This window comes from Panthera leo, chromosome D3, assembly GCF_018350215.1.
Source record: "Panthera leo isolate Ple1 chromosome D3, P.leo_Ple1_pat1.1, whole genome shotgun sequence".
NCBI lineage: Eukaryota > Metazoa > Chordata > Mammalia > Carnivora > Felidae > Panthera > Panthera leo.
In genome coordinates, this window is record NC_056690.1 from 88,645,258 (window position 1) to 88,667,339 (window position 22,082).

The following is a 22,082-nucleotide window of genomic DNA, read 5'->3' on the forward strand; positions in this document are numbered from 1 at the left end:
TTCCCTGATGAAGAAATGTAAGTTACATTGAAAACAGTTGGAAACCAGAGAGGAACTTCTCTAGAACATGGCTACTTTTAGGCATAAAGGAATATTTCATCCAAAGATAATCAGAAAAACATACCAAATCACATTTCTAAAAAATTTGACTTTTACTTATTTATTTTGAGAGAGACAGACATGGCATGAGCAGGGGAAGGGCAGAGAGAGAGGGAGAGAGAGAGAGAGAGAGAGAGAGAGAGAGAGAGAGAGAGAGAGACTCCCAAGCAGGCTCCACACTGTCAGTGCAGACCCCCACCTGGGGCTCAAACTCACAAAACCATGAGAGCATGACCTGAGGTGAAACTGAGAGACAGACACTTAATCTACTGAATCACCCAGGCATCCCATACCAAATCACATTTTTTGAGCAGCTTTACCTTAACAGAACGTTGGTTTTTATTGTGGATTACTTTATGTTCTAGAATAGAACATGTAAGTTGCTGTTAAATGAAAAACTGTATCTAATTCGAGCTCGGCAGCAAAAAGCTTAGCACCATGAACATAAATGCCAACCCTGACATTTCGAACAGAAAACTAACTACCATATTTATTTATATAATTGCTACATTTCTCCTCTATTAAGGGTTCATAAACGGTTCAGATGGAAACAGTATCCGGATTTTTTTTTTCTAGAAAATGTGGAAGGAAACCAGGATATAAATTAAATAAATAAATAAATAAATAAATAAATAAATAAATAAATAAATACGGATGGGGCCAGCAGGTCAAGAAGGACAGTACAGAGCCCAGAGACTCGACAGCCTAGAGAAGGGGTTAGGTAAAACGAACTGGGAGACACATCGCCAGGGAGAGGTCAAGGAAAGAGGTACACAGCCACTGCAGGTAAGTGGAAAACAAAACAAAACAAAACAAAAAAAGCTAGAAAGACTGGCTGATAGGCAGAAGCAGAGGAAGAATCCAGGAAAATAACAAACAGTACAAAAGGTAAAAACAGTTGTCAGCAAAAAAGCAGCATGGCTGTATTACTTTTCAGATGATCGTTTTCTTTTCAATGTAAAAGGGAGAAAGAAATACACTTTGCAAATTATCGTTAAAAGGAAGCAAAATACACATGCAACCAAAACCGGGAATGCTTTTCTCACCAGTTAACCAACGATCTATGGCAGAAGGTCTCTGCAAAGTTAGATTCACCGCAATGCCCGGGGAAACCCTCAACTTCAGACTTTACCCATCATTGTCATGACAACCGTCTTCTTCCCTAGTTCCATCAGCACAGCCATTGGCCATTCTACCAATTCCACTTTGTTTGCCCGCCAAATCTGCTACACTTTCCCCTCTGACTGCATCAGCAGGCGTAATAGCATCTGGGGCGGTGTTAAGGTAGCACCGATTTCTGTATCACTCTTCTCTCTGAATCACTTAGAGAACCTCCTTGGGGCTTTGAAGTGCAAATTTCAGAAGAGCCGTTCCCAGGGAATAACACAGTCTTCTGATTTGGGTTATGATCAACGGAGAACAGAACAGAAGTGACATATTTATGACTAATACGTCTTCCTGCTTAAAGAAGTCAAATTTCGTTCTTTGGTGGGTACGTGCCTTGCTGATGGTGGAGAGTCCTACTGGATTATAATCACTCTGTAATTCTTTGTGGTAGTCTAGTTGAAGTGAAGTGTCTGGGAGTCGCTGGGAAGGGAAAATGCCATAAGGATGTACTGAAGCAGAATTTCAAGCATCTCAGCACAGCCGTGGAAATGGTGGGAAGCCGGCCAGCGGAGCAAGCAGGAACAGACAGCGTAGCCCTTTTGAAGCAGAGACATCAGGCAGATACACCGTGAAGAGGCAGAGGCTTCAAGAGTGCCAGGTTCTACAAATAGCTATTATTACCACCAACAAAAATACCACCATCCCATGCACATCTTTGGGAAGGGTTGCAAGTCATTATTTTGTTGGGGTTTCAGCCATATTTATGCATAAAGATGGCATTCACATAAAATCAAATGATACACACACACACACACACACACACACACACACACACGGATACATCCACATAAAAACAGAGTGTCAATTTGTGTGTAGGAAAGTCAAGCGGAAAGGCTTGGGTAGTCTGCATTTTGACCAAAATGTATTTTAAAATTTTGAACTGAGAGAATCAAAAAGTACTACGTTCTTCATCCCGACAGTGAATTCTTACATCGCTTACTTACTTCCTTTCTTTCAAGATTTTATTTTTAAGTGATCTCAGCACCCAACATGGGGCTTGAACTTAACAACCCCGGGATCAAGAGTCACATGATCTTCCCACTGAGCCAGCCAGGCGCCCTCCCTTTGCGTACTTTCGATATCACTTCCCAAATTCCAAAACACCTTTTGAAAAAATTAGTGACATGCTAAATTATTGGTTTCCTTTTGCTCCCATAACAAATTATCGCAAACTTAGTGTCTTCAACACATATTTCTCATCTTATAGCTCTGGATGTCAAGTCTGAAATGGATCTTACTGAGTTAACATCAACGTGTTGGCAGGGCTGTGTTCCTTTGCCGCACGCTCTAGGAGAGAATCCGTTCCTTGCCTTTTTCAGCTTCTAGAGGATTCCCACATTCCTTGGCTCACGGACACCTTCCACCTTCAGAGCCAACAATGGCCACTTGAGTCTTCCTCATGAGCATTATATCATTCCAACACCAATTCTTCCACCTCCCTCTTCTGTATGGAAGGACCCTTACGATTACAGTGGACCCATCCAGATCATCTGAGATAATTTCCCTATGTTTGGATCAGCTGATTCGCAACTTTAATTCTATCCACAACCTTAATTTCCCTTTGCCATGTAACACACCATATTCTCAGGTTCCAGATTTCTGGATGGAGACACCTTTGTGGGCCATTATTCTTCTTATCATGGTCTAGCTTGTGGCCCACCAAGATTCAAGTCCATCCCACATGCAAAATACATTCATCCCATCCCAAGACACCCAAAAGTTTCAGCCCATTATAGCATCAACTCAAAGTCCAAATCCCAGCAGCTCAACACCTGCATCATTTCCGTCAGGTATGGATGAGGCACTGGGTGTACATTCTATCTGTGAACCTTGAACTCAAGAAGGAACATCTTACTCGTTCCAAAAACACAATGGTGAGGGAGACATACAGTAACATTTATAGACATTTCTTTTCAAAAAGGGAGAAAGTGAAAGGAAAAGGAAGTCCTTGCAGTCCCAAGCAACCATGAAATCCATATGGAAAATTCCACTTGGCTTCACGGGCCTGGAAATGATCCTCTGTGTTTCTTAACTCCACCTCTGGGCTCAAGGCTCCATGCTCTGGGCTTGGGGCCGTCCATCTGAATCAGCCTTCCTTTTTCATGGAAAGTAGAAAGTGTGTAGCTGAGGACTTTTATCATCCCGTCTCTCACCTGTAGATATTGGGGGAACTGACCATTTCCTTTCATTTCATCCCGTCTCAAGACCTGAAGTTCAAGATGGCACCGTTTCCGCTGATGTCACACTTTCAACCACCTCATGGGCCTCCTGTTTATTCACGAGATTCACTCTATTAGCCAAGAGTCTCCTCCACAGGTCTTTTCTAGATAATCCCATCTCGATTTTTGGCTTTGCTGAGATGACTGAAGAGATTTAGGAGTCACACACTTAATCATTTGAAAGAGCCTTTTATGAGACTGAATAGTTTGATGTTTTTATCTTTCCACAGGGTTAGCAAAAGGTTGCCCAGCCATACCTTCGTTTTTCTCCCTACGGCATGTTTTTCCAACCCCATCCCAAGAAGCCCTAAATTTCAATAGGCAGTGAATCTCTTAATTTTGGAATTGCTCGTAACCTAGCAAGTCATTAAGCCTCAATTACTTTTGGTTTAAAAGTTCGTTCTTGAAACAGTCTCTTCCCTCTTGTGTTTTCCTAAAGCACGAGAAGGAAGAAACCAGGCTGAACCTTCAACACTTTGCTTGGAGATCTCCTCAGTTAAATACCCAAGTCCTGCTCTCCATAGGACCCCAGGACTCAATTCTGCTAATCTCTCTGACTCAACACGACAAGAAATTCTATTCCTCCTGTTTCCAAGGACACCTTCCTCATTTCCTTCCGAGTCCTCAAGATTGGCACCTTGAACATCGGCGTTTCAACCAGCAGTTTGCTTATGATGACATACGTATTCCTTAAGGCATATATGCTTTATGTGCAATACTCTTCATTTCCTTGTGAGTCCTCCTTGGCCAAGTTGTTATCCATGCACCTCTTAACAGTCTGTTTAAGGAAAGAGAAGCTTTTTCTGTCATGCTTCTCCTCGAAATTCTCCCAGCTTTTGCTCACTGCCCAGATGCGAAACCACGTCCACATTTTTTTCAGATGAGTTTGTACAGCAGCGTTCTACTCTCAGGCATGACATCTCTATCTGTGTCCACTGCTGATGTAACAAACTACTATGAACTCAGAGATTTAAACAACACAGACGTATTGTGTTACAGTTCTGAATGTCAAAAATCGAAAATGAGTCTCACTGGGTTGAAATCCATTTGACGGCAAAGCCTTTTTTTCCTTTCTGCAGGCTCGAGGGGAAAATCCATTCCTTGCCTTTTCCGGTTTCTAGAGGCTCCCACACTCCTTGGCTGATGGGCCTTTCCTGCACCTTTAAGGCCGGAAATGGCATTGGATTCTTTCTTCCATCACATGGTTCTGACACTGACTTTTCAGCCTCCCTCTTTCACGCTGAAAACTTTGGTGATTATATCAGGCCCTCCCAGATAATCCAAGTTAATGTCCCTGCATTAAAGTAATCTTTGTATCCTTGATCCAATCTATTATCTTGATTCCCATTGCCAAGTAACCAAATATATTCACAGATTCCAGGGATTAGGTCATAAACATGTCTTTTTGGAGGGAGGAGGAGATAGGGACATTGTCTACTACAGTCTATCTGATTTTTGTTTTCTTATAAACTATAAACTCATTGTATGGAGGATAGAGCCTTGTATATAGTGAATTTCTACAGGTATATGTATCTTAAGATACAAGTATATGTACAGATACAAGTATATGTACATATGTACAAGTACATGTACATATACAAGTATATGTATCTTATATTTACTGCATTTTTACAGCACATTTGCTGAATAAATGTAACTGCAAATACAGCCTGGTGCAAACTGTTATTCTGTGCATTCACTTCAAGAACAGCTGCATGAGGGACACCCGGGTGGCTCAGTCGATTAAATGTCGGACTCTTGACTTTGGCTCAGGTCGTGACCTCGAGGGTTCGTGACGTTGAGCCTGGCGTTGGGCTCTCTGCTGGTAGCACAAAGCCTACTTGAGATTCTCTCTCCCTCTCTCTCTCTGGCCCTACCCTGCTCACGGTCTCTCTCTCTCTCTCTCTCAATAAATAAATAAATAGACTTAAAAAATAATGTAAAAAATAGTTGCATGAGCTATACATAAGGAGCTATAATGGCATACAAATTCTAAAATAAGGAGACACTTTTGGTCCAGAAACTAATAATGCTGGGTTGCTGTCCTGAAAATTCCTTGATTTTTTGCATAAAAATAAAATAACAATAAGCTTCAAACTATATACAAATTGTTATGAAAGAACATGTTTAAAAAATTAGGTAATAATATTTTCTTAGGCAAAATACATCAGATGTTTGGAATCTGAAATGCATACTTCTTAATATACAATGGTAAGTTAAATGGTAGAGTTTTCTAGATTACCAAGAAGCTGAGCGACTACAGACACCCCGCCTCTCCCCAAACCGTGACGATGCAAAATGGAGAGAAAACATATGCTTTACTTCTTCCTTTCGCTTTGTGTTTTAAATGTTCCCCTTGCTTAAATGATAGGATTTATCTCTAGAAAATAGTCTCTAGGACTATTTAAGCGAAAGGTGGAGGCTGGTCCTTTGACGTTGGGACTACCGTGTGGGTACAGAGGTAATGCTACGCTCGATCGAGGCATGGCCTCAGCCAGTCCCTATGAGGCCTTTGTGCAAATTAATAAGTGGAATTGATTTCAGGACACAGCTCTGCCCCCAGGTATCTGAATGTAAGTGGGATCTGCCCTTCCTTCTCCTTCAACTGGGGGTCCTTAATGTGCACAACTGTATACAGCAGCCCCGGAGAAATAATGGTGCTGATGCCTGGAACCAACTAGCTTTACAAGAAAAGGTCAACGAGACAAGCATTAGGAACGAGAAGAATTGTGGGAGCCCTGGGAGAGAGACGCTGAAGATCTCCCTGGAGTATTTAGCTTGTGGGCCTCAGATTTCAAGTCATGAGAGCATTCTGCACGCAACTGAGCATGTCAGTCATCGCAGATATTTGAGCACAGGAAATGAATCACACACTTCAGGCTCAGATGGGTGGAAAGGGCAGTGTCTTTAATGCAGGTAGAGGGGGCAGAGGCAACTCGTTCAGGGTCTCTTTGGTCATTGTGCATTGAAAGACATTTTAGACGGCACGACAAAGATGGATTTTTAAATCCAAGCACTGGTTCCTGGTAAAATGTGAGGGATGCAGTATTCCCCCTTAATTAAACTTCCTACTATAACGGTACTAAAAGTGCTTGCAGTATGTGATGTAATTAAAGTCATAATCTCTACCCTTTGAAGAAGGTGCATCAGCATAATTGTTAGGTAATAGACAAACAAGGAGTAACTTAACCTCTACACAGAGTCATAAACCCGGGCAGCAGATTTTATCAAGACCTTTGGTATCTTCATCTATGAAATGAAAAGGCAGAATGAGGTGAATTCCAAGGAGTCTTGCAGATCTAAAGAAAAGAAACATCTACAACAGAACTTATGCCTGAGTCTCCACACGGTCCAGTCCCAGAGGTACCATGTTCAAAATCATGTGCCAGCAACTAACCCCTAAATAAATATAAACAACTTAAAACGTTTTTCTCTGCCTCTCCAGGAACGAAGTGGAAGAAGTCGTTCTTTCTGTACAGGAAACTTCGTAAAAGTCTTCTTTCTCCTTTGTTACTGCTTCCAGTATTCTCTGCACAGATGGCAGCTAATCCTGGAAATCCTCTCTCCCACTCTCAACTTCTCTCCTGAACACCCACCGAGCCCAAACAGCATTTTGTCTCTCTCTTCATTCCTCATTCTTCCCCCTAACCCCTGTATTGTACAGATCAGATTAACCAAGTCATGGGCTAGGTGGGAGCGAGGGATGGGTAAAACTGCCCCCGCACGAATACCCTGGGACGCATTACACACTTAAAATTTTTGTCACTTCTGTGACTCACAAGTTGTAAATTCGATTTCTTAAAAAATAACCACCCCCCCCCCAAAAAAAATGTGAGATGTGGTTCAAGATGATGTCATACGAAGACCCTGAACTCACCTCTCCCAGGGACACATCAAAACGACAGTCACATACAGAACAATTCTCTCGGAAAAAGACCTGAAAACTACTGGGACAGGTCCTCTACAATAGAGGATAAAGAGGCCATATTAAAAAAGGTAGAAGCAGCAGAGATATGATTTCACCCAAACCCCCCCAAGCACAGCAATGCACGAGCAGGAGGAATCTCACAGACACAGGATGTATCACTGAGGAACACGAAGCCTGAGCCCTACATCAGGCATCCCAGCCCCTGGGACCTGCACTGGAGAGATGAGCCTCCGAAACATCTGGCTTTAAAAATCAACAGGGCTTACATCCAAGAGGTCCAAAGGGCTGTAAGAAACAGACATCCAGGTCCAGGAGTCCCAGAGAATCCCAAATAAGATGATCCCAAAGAGATCAACACCGTGACACATCATAGTTACATCTCAAAAGTAAAAGATAAGAAAGAATCTTAGAAGCCGCAAGAGAAAACAACTTATCACATACAAGGGAATGTCTGCAAAACCATCCACAGATTTTTCAGCAGAAACTTTGTAGGCCAGAAGAGCCTGTCATGTTCTGTTCAAAGTACTGAAAGCAAAGAACTTCTAACCAGGAACACTCTATCCAGCAAGGCTATCATTCCGAATTGAGGGAGAGATACCAAGTTTTCCTTAAAAACTAAGAGAGTTCACCACCACTAAATTGGCCTTATAAGAAATGTTAAAGGGACTTCTCTAAGCAGAAAATGAATAGCGTTAATTAGTAGCAAAAAAACATGAAATTAAAAACCTTACTGGTAAAAGTAAACACCATGGACTACTTAAAAAGTTAGCATGAAGGTTAGAAGACAAAAGTAGTAAGAATAACCATAACTACAACCATTAGGTAAGGGATACAGAAAAGAAAAAGATGTAAAATGCGACATCAAAAACACAAAGCATAGAAAAGAGTATATACATAGAGCTTCAGGATGCATTCAAACTCAGCCTGCTCTCAACTTAAAATAGACTGGTACCTATGAACTGATATGTACGTTTCACGGTAATCACAAGGCAAAAACCTACAGAGCCACGAAAGATACTAAGAATGAAATCTGAGCATCCCACCAAAGAAAGACATGGAGCCACAACAGAAGAGAACAAGAAAAGAAGCAAAGAATAGAAAAGAACAACAAAACAAGTCTCAATAAATTTAAGAAGGTTAAAAACATATCAAGCATCTTTTCTGACCCAAAATGTATGAAGCCGAAAATCAATCACAGAAACAAACCTGGAAAAATCACAGACACGAGGCGATTAAACAGCATGCTACGGAACAACGATGGGTCAAAAAAAGAAATCGAAAACTACCTTGCGACAAATGAACATGAAAATACAACTTACCAAATTCAACTGGATGCAGTAAGAGCAGTTCTAAGAACTCATAGCAATTCAGGCCTATTTTAAGAAACAAGAAAAATTTCAGGGGCGCCTGGGGGGCTCAGTCAGTTGGGAGTCCGACTTCAGCTCAGGTCATGATCTCGCGGTTCATGAGTTCGAGCCCCGCATCGGGCTCTGTGCTGATGGCTCTGTGCTGATGGCTCTGTGCTGTGTCCTGCTTCAGCTTCTGTGTCTCCCTCTCTCTCTGCCCCTAACCCACTCACATTCTGTCTCTCTCTCAAAAATAAACAGAACATTAAAAAATTTTAAAAAAAGAAAAATTTCAAATAACCAATCTAATGTTACACCTAAAGAACTAGAAAAAGAAGATCAAATGAAGCCCCACATTAGCAGAAGAAAGGAAATAATAGAAACAGAGTGGAAATAAATGAAATAAAGACGAAAAAGACCAGAGAAAAGAGCAATCATTTCTGGGAGCTAGTTCTTTGAAAAGACCAACAAAATGGATCAACCTTTAACTCTACTCACAAAGAAAAAAGAATGAGGGCTCAAATAAAAATCTGAAATGAAAGAGGGGAATTACAAGTGACCAAAGAAATACAAAAGATCATAAAAGACTACCGTGCATAGTCATACACCAACAAATTGGGCACCCTAGAAGAAATGGATAAATTCCTAAAAACATACAGTCTTCCAAGATGGAATCATGAAGTAAAAAATCTGTATTGACCAATCACTAGCAAGGAGAGGGAATCAGTAATCAAAAACCTCTCAATGAAGGAAGATCCAAGACCAGATGGTGAATTCTACTAAACATTCAAAGAAGATTTTATATCTATCTTCCAAAAAATTGAAGAGGAGGAAATGCTAACTGATTTTATGAGGCCAGTATTACCCTAAAATCAAAACCGGATAAGGACACCCCACAAAAGAAAAAAAAAAGGAGAGAAGAAAAAAAAAGAAAGAAAGAAAGAAAGAAAGAAAGAAAGAAAGAAAGAAAGAAAGAAAGAAAGAAGAGGGAGGAACAGAGGGGGGAGGGAGGGAGGGGGGGAGGAAGGAAAGAAAAAAAGAAAGAAAGAAACAAACAAACAAACAAACAAAGAAACAAGGAAACAAAGAAAGAAAGAAACAAAGAAAGAGAAAGAAAGAAAAAATTAAAAGTCATTATCCCTGATGGACACAAGTGCAAAATCCTCAACAAAATATTAGCAAACTGAATTAAGTAAAAATGATCAGTATATAACATGCCCAAGCGAGATTTATCCCAGAGTTGTAAGGATGGTTCGATGTCCACAAACCAATCCATATAATTCACCACATTAACAAAATAAAGCATAAAAATTATATGATCATCTCAAAAAGATGCAGAAGAAGCACATGACAAAATGCAACATCCACTTATGATAAAATCTCTTAACAAAGCAAGTAAAGAGGGAATGTACATCAACATACTAAAAGCTCTATATGACAAACCCACGGCTAACATCATACTCGATGGTTAAAAGCCAAAAGCCTTTCCTGTAAGATTGGGAACAGGACAAGAAGGCCCACTCTTTCCATTTTTATTCAACATTGTGTTGGAAGTCTTATCTGGAGCAAAAAAAGAAATAAAAGGCATCCGAATTGGAAAGGAAGAAACGAAACTGTCACTACTGGAAGGCAACATAATTGTATACACGGAAAGTGCTGAAAACTCCACCAAAAAACCGTTAGAACTAATTAATGAGCATAGTAAAGTCACAGCATGCAAACTTAATAACAAAATCTGTTGCATTTTATACACCAACAACACACTGTCAGAAAGATAAATTAAGAAAAAAAAACCTTCATAATTGCTTCAAAAAAATAGCTAGGAATTAATTTATCCAAGGAGGTGAAAGCCCGATACACTGAAAACTACAAGACATTGATGAAACAAACTGAAGACACAAATAAATGGAAAGATATTCTGTGCTTATGGATCGGAATAACTTATATTGTTAAAATATCCATATCAGCCGAAGTAACCTATCCATTCAATGAACTCCTTATCAAAATCCCACTGGCGTTTTTCAGAGAAAGAGAACACATAATCCTAAAATTCCTATGAACCACAAAGGTCCCAAATAGCCAAAGAAATCTTGAGAAATAAAAACAAAGCTGAAGGCATCACAGTCCTTAATTTCAAACTGCATTACAAAGCTATGGTAATCAAAACAACATAGCGTCGGCATAGAAACAGACACACAGATCAAGAAACAGAACAGAGAGCCCAGAAATAAACTCACACATATACAGTCAATTAACTTATGACAGAGGCAAGAATATACAATGGGGAAAGGACAGTCCCTTCAATAAATGGTGCTGGGAAAATGTGACAGCCACACACAAGAAAGCAACTGGACCCTTCTCTTACACCATACACAAAAAGTAGTTCAAAATGGATTACAGACTCAAATATATGCCCAGAAATCATACAACCTTCTAGAATAAAACATAGGTAGTAAAACCCTTGACATAATCTTTGGTGATTTTTTTTTTTTTTGGCTCTGACTCCAAAGGCAATGGCAACAAAGGCAAAAATAAACAAATGGAATTATATCAAACTAAAAACCTTGCAATGGCAACAAAGGCAAAAATAAACAAATGGAATTATATCAAACTAAAAACCTTCTGCACAGTAAAGTAACCATCAACAACATAAAAAAGCAAGCTATGGGTTAGGAGAAGCTATTTTCAAATCATGTATCTGATAAAGGGTTAATATACAAAATATATAAAGAGATCATACAACTCAATAACAAAAAACAAATAATCTGTTTTTTTTTACATGGGCAGAGGAGATCTGAATAGACATTTTTCCAAAGAAGACATACAAATGGCCAACATAAAAAGATGTCCAACGTCACTAATTATCAGGGAAATGCAAATCAAAACCACCATGGGATAGCATCTCACATCTCCAAGACTTGCTATTATCCAAAAGATAAGAAATAAAAACAGTTGTTGTTGACAGGAATGTAAATTGGTTCAGCCACTGTGCCAAACAGTATGAAGGTTCCTCAAAAAACTAAAAATAGAACTACCATACGATCTAGCTATTGCACCTCGGGGTATTTATTTAAAGAAAACAAAAACACTAATTTGAAAACATATACACCTCTATGTTCCTTGCAGCACTGATTATAATAGGCAAGAAATGGAAACAACCTAAGTGTCCATCAGTGAATGAATGGATAAAGAAGATTGTATATATGTGTGTGTGTATACGTGTATATATAATATTATAAAATTATGTATGTAATAAAGAAGATGAATTCAAATACACACACACACACACACACACACACACACACACACAGTGGAATACTACTCAGCCATAAAAAGAATGAGATCTTGCCTTTTGTGATAACATGAATGGACCTTAAGGGCATTATCCTACGTGAAGTAAATCAGACACAGAAAGACAAATACTGTATGATTTCACTTATGTGTGGATTCAAAAAAAAACACAATAAAATAAAACCCAACTCACAGAAGCAAAGGACAAATTAATGGTTGCCGGGGGTGGGGGGGCGGATGGGGAGGGGATTTGGGGGGGTGACATTTGAGAAGGGGATCAAGAGGTATGAACTTCCAGTCATAAAATAAATGAGTCATAGGGATGTAATGTATACCACGGGGACAGTAGTCAATAATAATGTATTGCATATTATATAACTGTATATGGTGACAGGGAAACTAGTCTTATCATCATCATTTCCCAGTGTATACAAATATCAAATCATTATGTTGTACATCTGAAATTAACACAATGTTACATGGTAATGGTACCTCAGTAAAATAAAAGAGGAACTGTGACTCTGTTTCATAACTTTTCTGTCTGACAGCCTTTGCTGTGCTGAATTTAGACTATTTCGGGTCTACAGTGTAAATATAATAGAAAGACCACACAATGCTATCTGATCTAAACTCATTCAATCTTGTATTAATCAAATCAAGCCCTTCTTTCAACTTCAGCCTTTTATTCTTTCAGCTCTTACTGCAAAATTAAAATTCAGTCGTTGAGAAAATGATATAGATAAATAGATGTAAGCACTTACTTTTTTTTTCTTTCTTACCAAACCATGTATCAGAACTCTGATTACATAGAGAAGAAAATTTAGGAGCTGTCAATATGGCTAATACTCACACATGCATTCACATTTCAAATAAGAAGAAAAGCACCACACTGGATAATAAAATAACATCGAGTCCATGACAATATTTTACCTAATAATATATTTCGTTTAACATGCGTAGAAATCTTAGAACACTCAGTTTAAATCACTGCACTGCACTGCGTCCTTTCCATTGCCTTTGATGTCAATCGGCCTGGAGTCTAAGAAGAAGCTAGGAATTGGGCAGAATGTTCCTCAAACACTCTGAGCTCTCAGATGAAAGCTTCTGTTTAAGTACAAAGTATCATAATAATTGCAATATATTTAACAACACCACTCCCTTCCATGGCAGCACCTGACTACTGCACCTCTCTCATAGGGCATGTAGAGGGTGTGTTTCATATAACCAGCTCAGAAAAAAAGATCGGCAAAAGAGGAAGATTTCACAAACATTGCATTATATGCCTGTGATTAGCAGAAAATGTCTCCACTAGAAAGGAAAGTTCAAAGCTCACAAAAGATAGTTGTTCCTAAATAGAGATTGGAAGGATTACTTTCCCCAAGAGATAGCATCCTGCATGTTTTTCTTCCTTAAGATTGAATAAAGTCCCTCCTAATGCTACTGGGCTGGGCACAGAGCAGATGTTACAGGTTTCTCCTTTGTTTATATTTTCCAGGGGTAAAGAACACTGAAGCATGTAGGCAGCTGGCTGTACTGTAAGGGAGAATTATTTTCTATGCGGAAAGCATTCTCAGTTTGAGTTTTAAAAAAATGTGGATTACACAGAAAGGGTATTCCTCTGCTCTGAAAACTCATTTAAAAATTACCAACTACAGTATTGTCTCTTTTTTTTTTTAGCTTGAGTACTTGTATTTGTCTAAGTAGTACCAAAAAATACAGCCTCTTTTTCAAAAATGAAAGTGTTAATAATAGTGCTAATAAATTTTCACTGTATCTCCATCTCGGCCCGTTCAATTCTTCCTCGTTCTTCCCCACCCCCCACCTAGGCTAATCATTATTCATTTTTCTGCAGGACATTTGATTTAAATCTTTAAGATTAAAAAAAAATGTCCTATAAGATGAGAAAACGATATCATTTTATTACTATGAGCACTTTTCTATGTTTTCTCACTAAATTATCTGTGGGCTACCAAACTTCCCATCATGTGGCTTTTAACATTTTCAGGGATTCTGAACTCATCCCTCTTCTCAGAAGTGGGAGAGTATCAGTGAGGCCCCTTTGTCCTTCTCCAGGCCTCACCCTTGTCCCTGGTTTCTGCAGATCCCAGGACCAGACTCAGCCGACTCCTGTGTCATGTTGCCCACCCTCACAACCCTATGTGTGCTCGACTACTCCCTAGGTGATTCATCAGTGCCCTGTGGCCTGGGCACTGACACAGTATCCAAAAGTAGCCATAATCCATGAAATAAAAAGTGAGGACTAGTTCAATGTGTCACAAGATATAGGAAATAACCCCCCCCACCCTTTTTTTAAAGGAAAGACAGAGTGTGAAAGAGAGAGAGGGACAGATGGAGAGAGAGAGAGCAAAAGAGAGAGAGAGGGAGAGAATCCCAAGCAGGCTCTGTTCAATCAGCACTGAGCCCAACGCGGGGCTCGATCTGAAGACCCTGGGATCATGACCTGAGCCAAGATCATGAGTCTGATGCTCAACCGACTGAGCCACCCGGGTGCCCCGGAAATACCCCTTTAAGAGTGTTTCCATGGCATCGTCCCTGGCTCTGCCCTCCTACACTGCATATCCACACATGACCTCTAGGTAGCCAGCTCCCATCCACCACCAGTCCAGAAGCAGAGCTACTAGGAACATAAGAGTCCCAAACTAAAAGGCTGTTTTTTTTAAAGCCGTATAGGAAGAAAAGTCAGAGACTCAGATATTAAGAAATAGAAACATTTCTATCTGTTTCTGTGTATGTGTCTATGTTTGCTTACAAGAAAAACTGGGCTGTGTGATTTGAAGCATTCTTATTAAAAAGGCATATATTTTTACACATGTGTACGTGTGTGTGTGTGTGTACCATGTATCAACGTGTACACAGACATATGTATATTCAGCCTTTTTAGCTTGGTTGATATGATTAATTCCTAAATGTGAGTACATTCTCAGTGTGTTGACTTCATGTTTCTGAGACTATAAATTAAGACTGAGATTCCAGATCCTAGTAAATTCATAACAATAATAAAGACCACCTGGCCTTCCCACTGCTATTTCTTCTTTGACGATTTTGATGACTTGCCATCAGGCATAACTATAACCCCCACAAGGAGGCCTAGACCCACATAAACAAGCTAACAAGGAAAAGTAACATCTTACAGGTACTACTTTCGCACATTCACTCCCCAAAGCAGAGAAGGAGCAGTTGTAAATGAAAAATTCAGGGATACTTGTTCTCCCAATAAACGATGCCAATCCCTACTTTGTTCTTAAACAACACATGATCAAATTAATAAAAACAATAGCTACTGATAGTTGAGATCTCGTATTTGAAGTGAAAAATCCACAAGGATGCATGGGTTGGCAGGCGGCCAGTGTTCAAACAATCCAAAAAACAGGTGGTCAGTATTGTCCCTATTTTATCAACTGAAATTTTGAGGCACCGAACATTAAGGATCATGTCCACAGTTTACAGCAGGCCAGAAATAAGAAAGCCAGGGCTGAGGCCCGATGGCCCCAAACCAGTGTTCCTCACAGCTGTGCTGGGGTCCAGCTCTGCAAGTGACCTGGTGGGCGGGGCTCTCCCCTCCAATTGGTCCATTTGGATGCCTTGGTGATTGCGGCAAGGCTTTCGACTTTAAGTCATGACGCTGACTTCAGGAACTCTATGGCTTTAGTTTCGCCAAATCACCACTTAAAGCATCGTCCCCAGTCCAAATTAACCCAAATTAAACCGAAGCCTGCCTGACCCCCTATTCCCTAAACGCTGTCTAAATGATTACTAATCCCTGCCCCCTTCCTCTTTCATTAACTAATTGGCTTCCTCAATACTGGCTCTTTATGGAATGAGTAGCAGATTACTGTGCCACTCAGGCAATGGCCTTGGGCCACGGAACGTCAGAGTCTGCAGTCATGGAAGTTTTACAAGTCTCCCTTTTATGGTCCCACTGTTCCTTCATATGCCAAGTGTGCGCCTCCCCCTGCACTTAGTTTACTCTCCTTTATCTGAGTGGAAACAGAAGCCTCAGTCCATCCGTAACTCATCCTCAATTTCACGGAACCATCTCCTTTCGTTCCTTTCTGATCCAGTCCTTCATGGCAGTGAAATCCCCTTTTGTATACAGATAAAGTAAAAGGGGCTCTAAAGAAACAAGGCACAAAGAACATTGCTCAGGGAACACAGTGGCTTTTCAAAACCCTTGGAAAAGCAGACTGGGCTCCACCATTTATGTGATCTCCGCCAGAGCTAGAAATGTGGATAGCCTCGCTTAACACTGATAAAGTGGACCCGACAACTTTCTACAACCTGAGTCTTAAGTCCTAGACACTATCCCCCTGATCTCCAATCCCAGGATGAAAATATAACGTACAAAAACCTAGACCTATCTTTAAGTCCTGGCTGTGCCCAAAATCATCCGTTAAGAAAAAAAAAATGTATTTCCATTCACAACTCAAGCACTAGTTAAAGTAATCTCAGCGTCTGCAACTTTTTGGAGCACATCAAGCTAGTCTGATCGCCAGGGTGAAATACTCCTGCTTCCTGTGAAGGATCCAGTATCAACAAAGCACAATTAAAACCACAATATCTCTTAGTGATACTATAAAAACATTCCTAATGCTTGAGGTTGATACGTACAACGCTGTCAATACATGACCTATTCGACATAAACCATAATATCATAACGACAGTCATCGTTAATCTCATATTAATTATTTTTAAAATTGTAGCGCTTCACCTGAGCAGCAGAACCCTGCTCTTATGTTACCTGTGTAACATAGAATAGAAACCCCAACAAATTTTACGCATCTTCCAATGTCACCTATGCCTGTTACCGCCTCAGTAAAGCAACCCACACAAACTAAAAATATATGTAATCATATAGAAATAATGCGCTTCAGGTAAGTTTGAGTCATCTTTCCATTAAAAAAAAAAAGGACTGTACTTCATCAAATGTCAAATCGCTTCAGCCTGACGCTGCAATTTAAAAAGGTGATAACCAATTTTTATTGTAATAAATGACAACTCATCATCAAGTGAGCCAGTCAACATCATAGACCCTTTTTTTTTTTTTTTTTTTTAATATTAGCAGGTGAAAAGGAAAATGGACCCAGGATGAATAATTATATAATGACGGATAATGTCTGCAGCAAATGAATATTTGGCTGCTAAGGGCCTCTGGCTTTCATCACAACTGTTAGGAATTTGCATTTCTAAAAAGGGATTAGACTGCTTTATGCTAAGATCCATTTGCCTTAAAAATTATAATTTTCAGAACAAAAGAATTTTTTATTCAAGCTCTCCAAAGATCATTTAGATGGATACATTTTACACTACAATTGTCTTTTCAAGTTTATAGGGATTCAATGTATACTGTAATTAGTTTCTTTATTACAAGTCACCTCTCAAATTACACATTTCAGCATAATGGAAGTCCATTTAATTAACTGTGCTCCTGATGATCATACAGACCCCTGAGTCACTACACTTCACCTCTAGTGGAGGCTAAATTTTAAGGAAAATTTATTTTCCGTTCAGGAAATTTCATTTCATTACAAAATGAAAAGAGAAAGCACGGTAGGTGTGATGTTGAATAGAACTAGAAAATTCTTTGAAAACCTATGAAGCCGTCTTACAAATGTTCTTATACTATGAGGACAGAAAACTAAGGAAGAGAAAAATAATTGTATGAAAAAACAAACAAACAAACAAACAAACAAACCCTTACTTACCAGGTGTGAAATTGTATCGAGCTGAAAACCCCATAGATTCCAGCTCTCCATCAGCGAAAAATTTAATCCATAGAAATCTTCCACTGGATTTTATTACAGGTGGGTTTTGTTGTCCACAAAAACGTCCAATTATTGGAGAAAATCCGAAAGGTCCATCTCGAACTTCAATATGATCAAATTTGCACTCCCAAGACGGCTCAATAGAGTACTTTTCATCAAAGTAAAGTTCAATGCACTGTCTTGGGGCAGCTGAAAAAAAGGAAAGAGTATGTCTAGGAGGCCGTTTTTTAAGTCTTTAGTTTGATTTCTGTGACGCGACTTCCAATTTTATCTGTAGATCTTCTATCAAACTCTGAGTCTGACATCATGGGAGCACAAAGCAAGTCTGTCACACTTAGCCTTCTAAGGGAAAACGTTCCCGTAAGAATGTCTCAGGGATGCTCCTTAAAATTGATGATGTTGCACAAAACATTATTCAGACACAAAATGACCATTTAGATATCTAACACAGACCCGATGATCACCGTGCTTTTGTGAAAGACCACTACCATCGGGCTTAGTAAACAGAAAGACCTCTTTCTGTCCCTTTTCCCGTATTTGCCGAAGTATCCAGTTTTGAGGTCAGAAACCACTTAAGAATCGTTCAGCACAGAGTTATCCAAACATTCGAAAAGTCCCCGTGAGATGTATCGATTGCACCCAAGCGCACATACGAAGATATTAAGAGTAGTTTTTCTACAGCACAAACCTTACCACGGCACCCGCAGGTTTAAACTTATTCAGCAACTCTCTATCAGCTACAGGAAAAAGATCAATGCACTTGACATGCAGGACCTTTACGGGTCCTACACTTCACTCCTCCAGGATCTTCCCCTCCAGACACAGCCCAAGCTGAGGCCGCTTGAGGCACAGGTGTTTTCGAAGGCCTCATGCTCTTTCAGACTTTCAAGTATTTTGCCACTTTCTGGAGTATCGGTCTCCAATTTCGCCAACTCCTGTTTGTGTAGGAAACTCTTGCTTTAAAGAACCATCTCTCTAAATATACTCACGAAAGACAAAAATCTATTCACCTTCGTATTTCAGCACTCAGCACAGTACTTATCATTGAGGATTTCTCAAAAAAAAAAAGAAAAAAGAAAAAAATACCTCTTTGGGGCAGAAGAGTAAACGAGCTTATCTCCATAACCGTTTTGATAGCTCTCTTAGGAAGAGCCTCAGAGGGCCAGTGGCTCTATAAACCTCTACATGAATGCATTTGCTAGCACCCTTCCATTCCTCCCTTGTCATGTCCAAAACAGCTCAAAATCCTGGCACTCCAGATTGATATTCAGCCAGGATACCCCAGAATGGCCATAACAGTTGTCGAAATATCCGCACATATTTATCCTAGTTAGTAAACAGCTGTTGCCTCGAGTCCTTTGAGTGTTTCCCTGCCATGTGGCCCTCTTCGGGGACCAACGCCCTCCAGAAACTTCAAAGTTAAGACCTGGCACAAGGAAGGCCTGATCCCCATGTGGTCGGTAATGATTCCAAACGACTGCTGTCCCCACCACACCAGTTCTTAAATATGTATTGAATATCACCCTTGATGGCTTTAAAATTAAAGCCTTGTGTGCATGGATGTCAAAAATTGATAGAGAACTGAGATACACGATGACTTGGAAATTAGAGACTTACAGAATAAAATATAACCCTGATGATCCCCGAGGATAAAACTGAAGCTCATTTGGTTAAAGGTCAATGCGTGTTATAAGACTCTTTTGGGGATTATTTTTAATCTCTAAAAATGTTTATGAGTCTTTGGACATTGAAAAGAGACATTTACTGCTCTTACCGGCAAAACCAGGGATGATTTTATCTACCAGTAACATATATTCACAAAGGGCAACAAATGTAGTTACTACCTAATGACAGATTTGATGAAGTTCCAGTGATGTTTTTTTAAATCTATGAATTGGAAAATATCCTAAGACATCACTTGGAAAACTATGTTTTTTTCCCTTCAAGGTTATTAGTTCAATCACAAAAAGGCAAAGGCTTAAGACACTGGACCCATATATGTATTAGCATTCAGTATAACATTTATACCTATTACCATCTTATAGAATGTGCCTGCTGGTTCATTTCCTCTTTGGCAAGGCAATATAAGTTTCCGAAGGAAATAAACGATTTCAGAATATAGGATATTTCTTTCTGATGTGAATAATGTACGGCTAGGGAACCTTAAAGCAAAGAGAGCAGCCCTGTGCTAACTTACTTAATAAAAATCTGTTGATCAACAAATATCCATCTATTTTTCGCTATTAAGAAATGCATGGTCATCGAACACGAATTCACTTACATTTCCTTCATTTTCATCGTCACTGAAGTTCCCTCCAACGTGGATGAACAAACCTCTCAATGTTCCATCGGGACACATACCAGCGTTATGGCTTTCCCTAGGCAGGACTACACGCGGACAGTTCACTTTCCTTTGGTCCATCGTGCAGACGTCAACCACACGCGCTCATACACGAAATCCCACTAACTGAATTTTAGAAGGCAGTAAAATAACGTTTTAAAAAGAAGGATGTCATAGGGGCTCCTGAGTGGTTCAGTCAGTTAAGCGTCCGACTCTTGATATCAGCTCATGTCTTGAACTCAGGGTCCTGAGTTCAAGCCCTGCATTGGGCTCCACACGAGGCGTGGAGCCTACTTATAAACAAACAAACAAACAAACAGCACGTGGTTGTAGCTCAAGACAACGGCTTATGGTGCACGTAAGCCATTGGAAGCTAAGTCCAACTCCCTACACTTACATGTTGTTTCCCTTCAAATCTCTCAATTCACGGCTGTCTTTCTCTGTAACATCGTCTGCAAGTCATCTGGTATGTAAATCGGAAGTTCCTTTTCGAGAAGTCTTACCGTGTCATTGGGCGCGTTGAAAACTCTGGACGCTTTCACCTGAACATAGGTACAGAATATGGCCTCTGATTGGAGGGAATTCTAGGACAACCTGAGATCCATGCGAGGAGTCTTCCTCTCTGTGACTGGGACGCCACCTGTGTTTACCAGAACCTCACCTTACCTCCAGAAACTTAGCCAATCCTTTAGCCCTCTCTTGTACTTTCAAGGCACCTTTTCCTACAGAACAGGCTCTTCCTTTCAGAATTAAGTATGACAGTCTGCCCCCGCTGCAAGAAGACGGAGAGACGAAGAAAGTAACTGCCTTTCCACCTTGGGTCCATCAACACCACCCACACCCACACCTCCGTCCGCTGGGAGCCGGCCCCCACGCCTGCTAGGGCACCGAGTGCACACCTCCTCAAGTGTCTCCCTAACAGCGTCTCAGGGGCCTCATGCAATACATGTGTTCGCTTTTACCTCAGGTTTGCTGGCCGTCACAACTGGCACCTCGGCTTCTCCCTTCTTCCTGAAATGTCACCTGCACTAGGTACTGAGGCCTCTTTCGCCTCGTCTCCGGTCCATCTCCCTGGCTTGTCCTTCACCGCCTCCCTGTCATCCTTTCCTTTACTCTCCCATCCCCCACACGCTGTTTTTCAGAAGACTATTCCCTTATCTTCTTTCTGCTCTTTCCAGACCAGTGCTCTGGGGCCACTGGCATCCCAATGGAGAGCTATCGCAACGTAATGCTACCTGCGGCTCCAGCAAAGACCAACTGAGCCAGAGTTCTTGGGGGCAGACCCGGGCATCGGTATTTTCTGAAAGATTTAAAAAAGAAAAAAAAAAAACCAGTGCTCCAAATGCTCTCTCTGGATCATTTCATTCATACTAAGAGCCTCAACCACAGTCTATATTTATGACCTCTAAGTATCTATTTTCGGCAAAGAGCTCTCCAGTGAGCTGAAAACTCACATACCCAATGTCTTTATGAGGCATCTCCATAAACACCAAAATGGAGCCCATTAATTTTCCTTTAAACACTCCTTCTCCACCCGTATCCTTTACCTCCCTCTATATGTCTCCAAGCCAAACACTTTGGAATCGTCCTGGGATTTCCTATCTCCCATCCCTACCTCCAGCCACTCACAACTCAGTTTCCTAAATACCTCTCATCTCTTCCTTTGGTGCCACAGCCAACGTCACTTGTGCGGGTCAGGCTTTTCCTGTGGCTTACGTGGGCTTTCACAATAGTTCCTGCTTGCTTCTTTTCCTTCAGTTACTTCCCCCAAAGGGCGGGTTCGTTCTCTACGTAATTTATTTCAGTGACATCCCACTGTCTAGAATGTAACGTTCAGACGTCCATGGGTAGAGCCAATGGAGTGCCAAGTTCTCCTTCTCTGAGACCCTCTGCCTCCTGAGCCCCTCT

The 22,082-nt window shown here is 40.5% G+C and overlaps 1 protein-coding gene across 2 annotated transcripts in view; it reads right to left on the bottom strand.

Moving 5' to 3' along the window:
- Positions 1–22,082, bottom strand: part of NETO1 (neuropilin and tolloid like 1) — a 109,280-nt gene that overhangs the window by 82,498 nt on the left and 4,700 nt on the right. For both annotated transcript variants that reach the window (XM_042910587.1, XM_042910586.1), the window contains exon 4: positions 17,774–18,022. In XM_042910587.1, the coding sequence (XP_042766521.1) occupies positions 17,774–18,022 (249 nt within the window). The remainder of the gene's footprint in view (positions 1–17,773; positions 18,023–22,082) is intronic.